General features: G+C 58.3%; 1 protein-coding gene across 6 annotated transcripts; it reads left to right on the top strand.

Annotated features, from left to right (window-relative positions):
• The first annotated feature begins 242 nt into the window (after positions 1-242).
• Positions 243-10925, top strand: LOC100344262 (antizyme inhibitor 2). Of its 6 annotated transcripts, XM_051832065.3 has the most exons (11): positions 266-584; positions 1074-1257; positions 1645-1818; positions 2792-2964; positions 3437-3571; positions 4395-4560; positions 5427-5574; positions 5719-5819; positions 7255-7472; positions 7816-7886; positions 10558-10925. In XM_051832065.3, exons 2-10 carry the CDS (start codon positions 1075-1077, stop codon positions 7847-7849), a joined length of 1332 nt encoding a protein of 443 aa, XP_051688025.3. In that variant the 5' UTR covers positions 266-584; position 1074; the 3' UTR covers positions 7850-7886; positions 10558-10925. The 6 variants fall into 6 exon arrangements, with proteins under 6 accessions (XP_089155266.1, XP_051688025.3, XP_089155270.1 ...); XM_089299140.1 differs by lacking the exon at positions 3437-3571 and having other exon boundaries at positions 243-584; XM_089299142.1 differs by lacking the exons at positions 266-584; positions 1074-1257; positions 1645-1818 and adding an exon at positions 1826-2073.
• The last annotated feature ends 255 nt before the right edge of the window (positions 10926-11180 follow it).

Genomic DNA, 11180 nt, shown 5'->3' with positions numbered 1-11180 from the left:
GTGTCAGCTTGCAGGAGGTGACAAGTGACATCTCAGTGGTTTCAGCCTGGGGGCCTGCAGGTCACAGCGGGAGGGCTCAGCAGCCTGCATGGGCGGGGGTGGGGGGAGGGGGGAGGGGAAGGTTGTGCCTGGGACACAGTGTCACTGGCAGGCTTGTGTTCCCATTTGCAGAAACTTCCAGCCTGACACTTCAATCTGCAGCAGAGGGCAAGGCAGCAGAACCGGCTCATGTTGGGGTCTGAGGTCTTGATTCCACTGCCACATCCACTCGTGGGTAGCTGCGTGACCTGGTGATCTTTGGGCGAGCTGGAGGCTGGTGGGAGTGTCACCAGGCTCCCTCCGCTTGGATGGTTGCTGACACTCATACACAGCAGGAGTCCGCCTCCAGCTTGTGCACCTGTCACATGGCCAGATCTGGGAAGCTATATTCTCCTGCCTTGGGAGGTGCGGGCTGGGCAGGCAAGGGGAGCCAAGGTTTGGAGGAAACACCCGGGAGGCACTTCCCCTACTCACTGAGATCCAAGTAGACTGTGCTCTTCCCACAGGTATCGACCTGAAGCCCAGGCTCACCATTGACCCACGAGGTGAGTCCGTGCGGAGTGGGGCTCCCAGCTGCAGCCCCGACTGCCTCTGACTCAGGCTGACCCCACTTGAATCCCGGGGACCTGCGGCTCCAGTGGCTCCAGTGGCTACTCTAGGGAGCCCAGGTTCTAGTTCAAGCTCTGCCACCGTCCACTGACTTTGGCCAAATCTCCTCCTCTCTCCTGGTGTCTTGTCCCTGTTGGTAAAGGTGGCTGGTGGACACGGTCATCTCCTAGGGCCTAGCTCTGTTGTCCGGTAGTCTGGAGGGTCTTGGACTTCCCCTTCATTTTTCCTGTGTCTCTGGTGCAGGCTGGGCTGGGGCCAGGTAGGAAAGTTCCCGTGAACTGCATGGAGTTCATGCTGCTCTGTGGCGGGGACATGGGTTCACTGACCTGGGCTCTCCTGGGCCGAGGTAGTAGGGGTGGTGGGGGAGGAAGAGGAGGAGGAGGGGAGCAGGAGGAAGCCAGGTCCTCAGAACAAGCTCTTTCCAGGATGTCGGGACAGTGCCCAGTGGAGGACTCCGTTGGAGAGTCGGGGATGAGCACCCCTCTGGGGAGCCTGCAGGAGAGTCCGGGGCCCCTCCAAAGGTCATGGACAAAGGAGCTGATCACCCTGGGACCAGGGGAGTCTGGGCAGCAGGTGGCGCTGAGGAGGATCCAGGAGCTCCGTGCCGGGGTATGGAGGGGAGGGCGGGAACAAGACCCTGCTTCATGGTTTTATGCGTCACTTAGATGAAGTCTTCTCCAGGAACTGGTCGTGAGCCAGTTCCTCTGTAGCCCTCTGACCCCACGCCCCAGACTCCCGGGATTTTACCCAGTGCCACGCCATCAGGATGGCTGCCAGACCCATCTTGTCCCCAGCTTTGGTCTATAAACTTGTTTATCTTCTTGCTCTTTGGGTTCAGATCCCACTTTCCACGCCCTTGCTGTGTGACCTTGAGCGAGTGACTTCACGTTTCTGAGCCTTCGTTCCCTATCTATAACACGGGGATAATGAGAGCAGTCACCTCCCAGCGCCGTGAGGTTAGATGAGCCAGCTCACCACCGGCTTTCCCGCCCACAGGACAGCCGGGACCCTTTCATGGTGGCTGACCTGGACGTGCTGGCCCGCCGCCACCAGACCTTCTGCCAGGCCCTGCCAGGAGTCTTGACCTTCTATTCCGTGAAGTGCAACAACAGCCCCTGGGTGCTGCGTGTCCTGGCTGCCCTGGGCACTGGCTTCGACTGCGCCAGCCAGGTGAGCCTGTGCTTGCTGAGGGTCAGCTGGGACCATCCAGGAAGAGGTTGAGCTCATCAAGCTACAGCGTCGTTAATAAGCAAGTGCGCCCTGTCCCGGCGAGCAGTGCTGTGCACAAAGCACCCTGTAGGGGCCTTGCTTCCACCTTTCTCCTGGACCCTCCCAACAGCTCTGCAGGGTGGGAGGAGCGAGGGCCCCAGTTCGTGGAAGAGGAGGCAGCCTGAAGGGACTCACCTGCCCTGGGGCTCGAGTAGAGTAAGGAAGAGAGATGCCTGCGCCATTTGCTTACACTGGGAGGGAGCCATCCCCGAGGCCTTAAGAGAGGGAATTTGGGGGCGGGAGTTTGAGGCAATGGTTGAGACAGCTGTTGGGACATCCACATCCTGTATCTGAGCGCCTGGGTCTGAGTCCCGGCTTCACTCCCAATTCCAGCTTCCTGCTGGTGTGCACCCTGGGAGGCAGCATGGAGGGGGTGGGGGCGCTCAAGTACTGGGTCCCTGCCCGCCACGTGGGGATCTGGATGGAGTGCTGGGCTCCCTGACTCTCAGGATAGTTCCCAGCTATTGTGAACCAGCCGATGGGAGATCTCTGTCTCTGCTATTAAAATAAAGAAGTAAATAAATAAGACTAGAGGGCAGCTGGGGTGGAGCAGGAGCCCGGCGGTGGGAATGGGGAGTAGCTCTCCAGCTGGGAACAATTAGCAAACCTCACTGCTTCCGTGCTGAGGACCCCCTCCCCCCAACTCAGTAGGGATTGATTAACAAGTTGCTTCCAGACAGCCACCCGGATTTCCTCCTGGGCGGAAATGTAAGGCATTGGTTCTGAGCTGCAACTGCCTTTAACACCAGGAATGCCTGACACATCACAGGCCTCAGCAGTGAGCAACCCACCGGCCCCGCCCTGGGCTCCTACCCAAAAGTGGGAGAGTGGCGGGGACGTGAGTGAGTGACAAGCCTGCTGTCAACTCCGCCAGGTGGAGATGGAGCAGGTGCTGGGCCTGGGTGTGGCCCCCTCGCGCATCATCTACGCCAACCCCTGCAAGTCCATCTCCCACATCCAGTACGCTGCCCGCCACGGGGTGCGGCTCCTGACCTTCGACAGCGAGGAGGAGCTGATCAAAGTGGCCCAGCACCACCCTGGGGCCAGGTAGGCTGCAGGCAGGCTGGGTGAAGGAGAACCATCACGAATGACCTACCCTGCACACCACGTATCTGCCAAAAGCTGGCCTGGCCCTGTTTAAGGTGTCCTGGCAGCTGGTGGGATCTGGAAACAGTCCTGCATTGGGAGTGGCACGGCGCGAGTTCAAATCCTGGTGTGGTCCCTCACCTGGTGTAAATGAGTAAGGGCAGGTCTCTTCACTTTCTAACGCTCAGCCCCTTCCTCTACAACACGTGGGAATGCAGCTGGGCTCGCGGTGTCGGTGTCTGCTTCCACCATGCCCCTATCCGTGTGTATTCTAGGAAAGGCAGCTGTGTCCGCAAGTGCACCCTTGGGCTGGGCTGGTGGCCACACGGTGGCATTGTAAATCCTACCAGATCTGGGGTCTGCTGGGCCTGGAAGGGGCGCTGTCTGTAGGTCTCTCTCCCAGCCTTCCTTGTCCACTGTGCCTCTCCTCCAGGCTGGTCCTCCGGCTGTGGACCCAAGACAGCCAGAGCATCTTCCCCCTGAGTGCCAAGTTTGGGGCCAGTTTGGAGGCATGTGGGCATCTGCTCACATCTGCCAGAGACCTGGGCTTGGCTGTGGTTGGAGTCAGGTGAGTGAGGCCAAGACTCCAGAGCTAGGGGCAGCAGGGGACCTGGGTTCTAGTCCTGTCTTTGCTGAACCTGGGGCAAGCTGCAGCCCCCTGGGGATCTGGGGGATCCCACCTGTCAGAAGGAGCAAGGACGAGACAAGATGGTTCCTTCAGCCCTCCCTGCTCTGGGAGGGGCTTGGTGTGAAATGTCCACGAGGGGCCAGGGGAGCCCACGCAGCAGTGCTGGGGTCTGGGGCTGCTGGTTGCAGTGTGCACATGAGGGACTGAACACATGGGTCAGAGGGAGCACCCTTCGTTGATACACTGTTTCATGGCTCAGCCTGGGTGTGCAGGAGACCTTGAGTATACAGAGTAGGTAGGTATGTTTCCAGTTGTTTGTTTCTTTCCTTATTTGAAAGAGAAAGAGACAAAGAGAGACCTTCTATCAGCTGGTCTCACTCCCAAAATGCTTACAACAGTCAGGGCTTGGCCAGGCTGAAACCAGGAATCTGGATCTGCCTGAGTCTCCCACGCGGCTGGCAGGGACTCAAGTGCTCGGGCTGTCACCTGCTGCCTCCTGGTGCAAGTGTTCACAGGAAAACGCAGATCCGGGACCGGAACCCAGGCGCTCCGATGTGGGCTGCGGCTGTCCCAGGTTGTGGCTTGGCCGCTGCACCCAGTGCACACCCCAGTTGTTTGTTACCACATCTGGCATGGTGGCTGCATGCCCTGTGTGTGTCTGGGCCCCTTGCTTCCTCTCTCCTGGTTATCCTCAGCTTGTGTGGCTCTGTGGTTCTAACTATGTCTTCCACTCTCTCCCATGTCACATGATTGGTGCACTCAGCTTCCATGTGGGCTCCAGCTGCCAGACACCCACGAGCTATGCACAGGCCATCACTCACTGCCAGCAAGTGTTCGAGATGGGTCGCGGGGCCGGGCATGACATGAGCCTCCTGGATCTTGGAGGCGGCTTTCCTGGAGCGGAGGGCTCCCAGCCCTTGTTTGAGGAGGTAACCAGCAAGGGCCCTGTGGTGTCCCCAGGAACGTCAGTGTGTGTGTGTGTGCAGGCGCACGCATTCACACACATGCTGTCTGTGTGAACAGGGGCCATGCATGCAAGCATGTCCATGTGACAAAAACGGGTGCAAGTAGTCCCTTTAGAGCCGATCCCTGGCGGTGCTCCTGAGAAGTCAGGTCAGAGAGGGGAGGGAGGAAAGTCGTAAATTCTTGAATGAGCTGCTTTGCCCTGTGGGGGCCAGAGCACCCGTCAACATGGGCCAGTGTGGGACAGCGAGCTGGGGTGCTAGGCACTGGCTCCTGTTCCCGTCGGGCTGAGGGCTGCGGACTAGGGGTGCTCATTGCCCCGCACCCTGGAGAAGACCCTCAGGGAGAGAAGAGGGAGGCAGGTGCTAGAGGCAGGCAGGTGAGTTCAGTGGGCTGGGGGAATGGCTTGAGATATCAGTTGAGCTGCTGCAGGTGTCCATGGGTCCACGCGTCCTATGTCCTGTGAGTGCCCATGCACGTATGTGTTTCCCTGTGGATTTTTCTGGGTTTCCCCTCCTTGGGCCCAGGGGGCAACCTGCCTTCTTGCTGTGTGTTGGATTAAACGCCTGCATGTTTGGACTTCCTGGGGAGCCTGGTGGCCCTGCACACACACACTACCACCACCTCCCCCCGACACATGGCCGTGTGACTTCACACAAGTGACCTGCTGTGTCCCAGCTTCCGCGCCCTCTGTGATGAACAGGGATCATTCTGTAGCCTCCCTGCAGGCCGCCATAGGCCAGAAGGGCTGATGCGGGGAAGGGCTTAGCTAATCTGCGTGCACCTGCGTAGGATGTCTTAAACTCTTCCCACCACCCTACCTCTGCCCCAGTTGGTGAAAGGGATCAAGGCCGCCCTGGCCCAGACCTTCCCCGAGGGCAGTGGCGTGGAGGTCATCGCGGAGCCTGGCCGCTTCTACGCAGAGCCTGTCTTCACAGCCGCTGTCAACATCATTGCCAAGAAGTCTGTGCTGGAGCCCGGTGGGTGGCCAGCCGTGTATGGGCAGGGACGCCCCAGCGGCCCCATCCTGGGGGTGAAAGGGGCAGAGGGGCTGGGCCCTAGCTAGGAGCTGGGGTCGGATCAGTGACCGAGCTCCCCTCACTCCTGTCCTCTGCCTGCTCCAGGAGGCCGCAGGAAGTTCGTGTATTATCTCAACGACGGCCACTATGGCTCCTTCCGCGTCTTCCTCCGAGAGCCTGCTCCCAGAATTCCCATCGTGGTGAAGGTAAGAGGGCCCCATGTGTGGCCCTCCAGTCCCAAGAGGCCAGCCCAGTACCCAGATGCCCCAGGCCTCCACCGTTGGGAAGGGCACGTGGAAGCCCGCACAGGCCCTCCCTGCAGGTTTGTGCACTCTGGGATGCGCCCACCTGCACACGCAGCTCAGGGCCCCTGCAGCAGCCAGGCGTGTGCACTGGGGTGGCCTGTTTTCCAATCATGGAAATTCTTCTCCCTGTTTGCTAATAGCCACTCCCTGGCCTCCCAGCCACCCCTGCTACCATGTCCCTCCCCTATCCACTGTCCTACCTGACCTGTGGGGTGCAGCTCGCAGACGGCTGTGACTGTCGGTGGTCAGGCCACACAGCTTTGGGCATGCTGTCACTCTCTGTGTCTGTGCTTTCTCCTGCTATAACGAGACACCCGAGGCTGGCTGCTTTATGAAGAAGCGTGTGTATCTCACAGTTTGGGAGGCTAAAGCTCCTACTGGTTCAGCCTCTAGTGAGGCTCCCCTGGTGGATGGACACGTGGCAAGGGTACAAGAGGAGGAGACCGGGAGGGGGCCAGGCTTGCTCCCTTGTAACAACCTCCCTCTCCCAGGAAGTGACCAGGGTCCCACGAGAACCGTACCAATGCCTCCAAAGGCATGCCCGTAATGGTCCAGCTGCTTCTCACCCAGTCACGTCCCCCCACCCCCAAGTTTCCCCACCACCTCCTGCCACTGCCCACTGAGGACCAGGTCCTTTGGGCACACACTCAAAGCACATGCAGGTGCAGTAGTCTCTTTCCTGGCCACTGCAGGACTGAGCATGTGCCAAATTGCTTATGTGTGTATGTACGTGTGTGTCTGCATGTGCTTATGTGTGCACATGTGTTTGTATGTCTGTGTGTATGTCTGCGTGCATGTCTGTGTGTGTGCGTGCATATGTCTTTGTGTGTCTGTTTGCCTCTCATCTCAACATGATAAAAACAGAAGTTTCCTGGGTTTCTTTTAGCTCCCACAACAGTTTTAAATTTTAGTGGCCAATATTAAAAAGATCTAGACAAACCTCACAAATGCCTGAATTTTCTCAACTCCTCTCAAAAGTCCGAGAGATCTGATGAGCTAGGACCTGCAGTCCAGGGTGGCCAGCAGTAAGTCAATAAACCCGAGTCACACATCCAGCACGTGAGGGCTCTACTACGATGTGCTGGAATTGCAGGTTGCCTCAGCCCCTCTGGGCAGACTGTGGTTATTGGACCCACTTCACACCTTTTTCTTACCTGCTTGACCCTGCCCACAGCCCCATGTTACAGATGCGGAGCCTGAGGCCCCTGTGTAGGCAGGCCAGATGCAGCCAGGCCGCGCCGGGGCAGTGAGCGTGTAGCCCTGGTATTTCCTTCCAGGGAAGAGTGAGGCGAGGCCAGCCCTCTGTCTGGCTGACCCCCACCCCTCGCACCTGCAGGAGTTCCGCTCAGAGCCACCCCTCTTCCCCTGCACCCTCTACGGCCCCACCTGCGACGCCTTCGACAGGCTCTTTGTGGCAGAGTTGCAGCTGCCCGAGTTGGACGTGGGCGACTGGCTCGTCTTCCCCTCTATGGGCGCCTACACATCTTCGATGAGCTCCACCTTCAATGGCTTCCCTCCTGCTACCCTCTGCTACGCCACGAGCCCCCAGCTCAGGTATGTGGGATGAGGGGTGGAAGAGGAAGCCGAGGGTCACTCGGTAGTTGGAGCTTCTGCTGGGGACCTGGTCCTAGGGAGCCTCTCCCGCCTCCCTCCCTCTGTTGACAACAAAACCAATGTGCCCACTGGCCTTTGGCTCTGGTCTGCTTCAGGGCCTTGTCCCGGGGAGGGGGCCAGCTGCAAAGCTTGGCCTCTGTTGGAGCAGAAGCGGGCAGCAGGAGGCTCCCTGGGCCACACCTGCTTCAGACACCCTACTGCCCCCAGCTCTGCTGTGCACGGCTTCGGGCCAGGGACCAAGGGCTTCCATTTGCCTCACCCTGCACCACCACCTTTTCCCCAGGAGCCTTCTGGAGACAAAAGCAGCGGCACCTTAAGCCCCCCCAGGCTGGAGGCTTTCGGACACCATGGCAGGTAGGTCCCTGGGGCGGTTTTGAGCCTGGTGGGCAGAGAGGAAGAAGAGGATCGGGCAACTCCCAGATCCTATGCAGGTCCAAAAACATCTGTGCTCACATTTGGGTCAGTTCAACACTGAATTTTCCCAGCAGGTGCCCGGCCTGCCACCCTCTTCTCGCCCTTATCTCAGCCCTCCTTTCTCACCCTGTGGGCTGTGGCTGAGGGGGACACATTGGAGGAGACTTCCACTCAGTGACAACAAAACATGGACTGGTTTTTTATATTTAATCATGCAGCCTACAGGATTGTGCAATTTCTACGCAGGACTCTGAGGCATTTGGCACTGCGCTGCATCCTAAACTCATACTTCTGCCTCTTGTTCCTTCCTTTTACTTACTCAGACCCTGCCTTGTTCGGGAAAAGGTTTCTATGACCCATATCATCCTGGTTAAGAGCACATCGTTGGAATGAGTTAGAACTGGGCTCAAATTTAGGTGCTCTCTGTCTGTGAACTTGAACAGGTTAACCAGCTCACAAAGGCACCCCAAAGTGTTCACTGGAAAATGGAATTAAAAGACAGGTTCATTTGGACACAAAACACTTGAAATCCATTCGTTGCTTTTTTTTCATAATGTGCATTTTCTGTGAACTTTGTCAAGACCCCCTTGTATGCATGACTTTCTAAATTCTTTCGCACCAAAATAAACTTGTCTTTTAATTCCATTTCCCGTGAAGTTATAGAAGCACCCTCATATTGGAACTCTAGCCTTTAGTAAACTGGGATGGTAAACCTTCCCCCAGGGGCTGTTGGGAGGATTAAGAGAGAAGTGACTGGCCGGCACCATGGCTCACTAGGCTAATCCTCCACCTGCGACGCCGGCACACTGGGTTTTAGTCCTGGTTGCTCCTCTTCCAGTCCAGCTCTCTGCTGTGGCCTGGAGAGTGCAGAGGAGGATGGCCCAAGTGCTTGGGCCCTGCACCTGCATGGGAGACCAGGAGGAAGCACCTGGCTCCTGGCTTCAGATCGGCGCAGCGAAACAGCCGTAGCGACCATTTGGGAGGTGAACCAATGGAAAAAGGAAGACCTTTCTCTCTCTCTCTCTCTCTCTCTCACTGTCCACTCTGCCTGTCAAAAAAAAAAAAAAAAAAAAGAGAGAGAGAGAGAGAGAGAGAGAGAGCAATGACTGACACACGTGGGGCCAAGATTTTCTTTGGCCATCCTGTTCTTGCTGGCTTCCCTCTTGGGGTCTGGATGCCTCAGGCAGCCCACCTGCATCGTGGGCCTTAGCATGGCACATGGTTGGGGGTATCACGCAGGCCAAGCCAGGATGTGTGCTGACATGGGGGCACTGGGGAGGCAGATGTGCACCGAGGCCACTGGGAGTCCTCAATGCCATTAGAAAGACAAAGCCAGGCCCCACTGGCTGCAGTGCCGAGAGGAGCAGGAGAGGGCGCCCAGGGCAGCTCAGGTGGGGGCTGACTCCTGGGGGGTCCGAGGAGGGAGACTGTTGGAACGTGAAGCCACAGCAGAAATCTTGGGGTCGATGCGTGCAGAGGGGTGGCTCAGGGCGTGAGGACAGGGAGGTAGGAGCTCAGTGTTTACCGGACTGCTCAGGATTGGAGGTGAGAGGCAGAAGTGGCAGATGCTGGGGACATTCCTGGGGAAAGTGGCAAGCCCCGGGAAACTGCAGGCCAGAGGGCTGGCAAGTGCGGAAGGAGCCCATCGGCGCCCCGAGGCCACATTCCTGCCGGGACAGCCAGAGTTGCAACCACCTGCTGGCAAAGGCAGGCGCCGCACCTCCCCCAGCCCAAGCTGTCAGCTCATCACCCCTCTCTGCTCCTGCTCCTCCACTCAGCCCGGAGTTCCCAGGTGCCCAGAGGTTCCCAGCTTCCCCAGGGCTGCCAAGAAATCACTCTGGACTCTTGGAAGCCAAGGGCAGAGGGGGTCACAGGTGCCAGCCGGAGAAGCTACAGGGGCACAGCAGCCCATGCGTGCGCTCAGGTGCCCAGGCATTAGGGTGTCTCGGGACACCCAGCGCCCCAGGCGCCCTGCTGTGCACTCAGGCGTGAGGAGCCAGGCGCAGGAGGGATACTAGGGCTTTGGGAAGTGGGAGCGGCATCCTGAGCTTCCAGGGAGCTTTCCCTGCCTGGAGGGGGTGGTGGCCAGGTCTGGGTATGCAACTCTCCAGCCTTGGAGCCCCGCCAACCTGTGCCAGGCCACAAATAAGATGATATTTGCTCTTTATTGCCCATGAGGAGAGCTCTCTCTCTCTCTCTCTCTCTCTCTTTTCCTCCCTCTCCTCCTTCTCCCTATCCCTCTCCCTCGCCCTCAAGGATTTTATTTATTTATTTGTGAGGTAGAGGTACAGAGAAAGGGAGAGGCAGAGAGAGAGAGAGAGGTCTTCCATCCACTGGTTCTCTCCCCAGATGGCCGCAACGGCCAGAGCTGAGCCCATCTGAAGCCAGGAGCTTCTTCCAGGTCTCCCACGTGTGTGCAGGGGCCCAAGCACTTGGGCCATCTTCAGTTGCCTTCCCAGGCCATAGCAGAGAGCTGAGTTGGAAGAGGAGCATCCAGGACTTGAACCTGCAGCCATACGGGATTTTGGTGCCACAAGTGGAGGCTTAGCCCACTATGCCATAGCGCCAGCCCCTCTCTCTCCTTTAAAAGTTTTTTTTTTTTTTAAACTAGGTATCCTCCACAAGGAGACACTGGAACCCTGCGGCCCTGCGCAACGTCCCCATGGCCATCCCTGCATCCCCTGCCCCATGTGCCCTGCCCCCTGCCCCTCAGCCCCATCTCCTACCTGCTTCTTCTGGGCTCCACCAGCCTGTCAGTCCCTGGAGCCCCGCCTTTCAGGCCCATGCCCCCCACCGGCCTTTCCCAAAAGTCTGTTGAAGAAAACCACTGTTACGTTTCCAGGCAAGCAGCTGGAGTTTTCAGAGCGTTCTCTGTACTTTCCTCCTCGGGCTGGTGGGAGGAGCCCAGGAGAGCAAGTGTAGAAATAAACTCCTGCTTTAATAAAAGTCAGAGCCCTGCATCACAGCCGCCTGCCAGCCCGCACGTGTCACTATGCACCGACTGCGGGCCCTGGGCTGGGCCCTGTCGGAGGAAATGGGCTCAGGTGAGGCCGCGAGGGCAAACAGAGCAGGAGGAGTCCCTCAGAGCCGACCCTGGGGCAAAGACTTGGGCGCGTTCCGTTACTTTTGGAGCAGCAGGGAGTGTGTGTGTTGGGGGAGGGAGGTGAAGGGGGGAAGGCGAGGAGGCCAAGAAGGAGCAAACACCAGGGCTCATCCCAGTGGGTGACCAGAGCT

The sequence above is a fragment of the Oryctolagus cuniculus genome, chromosome 7, assembly GCF_051225735.1.
Source record: "Oryctolagus cuniculus isolate XC-2025 breed Fujian yellow rabbit chromosome 7, ASM5122573v1, whole genome shotgun sequence".
Lineage (NCBI taxonomy): Eukaryota > Metazoa > Chordata > Mammalia > Lagomorpha > Leporidae > Oryctolagus > Oryctolagus cuniculus.
Note: the sequence above shows the minus strand (reverse complement) of the source record. Positions and strands in the feature narration are given on the sequence as shown.

Excerpts from the sequence above, each read along its gene's own strand:
- LOC100344262 (XM_051832065.3), top strand. The coding sequence starts at position 1,075 with ATGTCGGGACAGTGCCCAGTGGAGGACTCCGTTGGAGAGTCGGGGATG. Across the intron at positions 1,258-1,644 it reads TCCAGGAGCTCCGTGCCGGG|GACAGCCGGGACCCTTTCAT; the intron begins GTATGGAGGGGA and ends TCCCGCCCACAG. Across the intron at positions 5,575-5,718 it reads GAAGTCTGTGCTGGAGCCCG|GAGGCCGCAGGAAGTTCGTG; the intron begins GTGGGTGGCCAG and ends TGCCTGCTCCAG.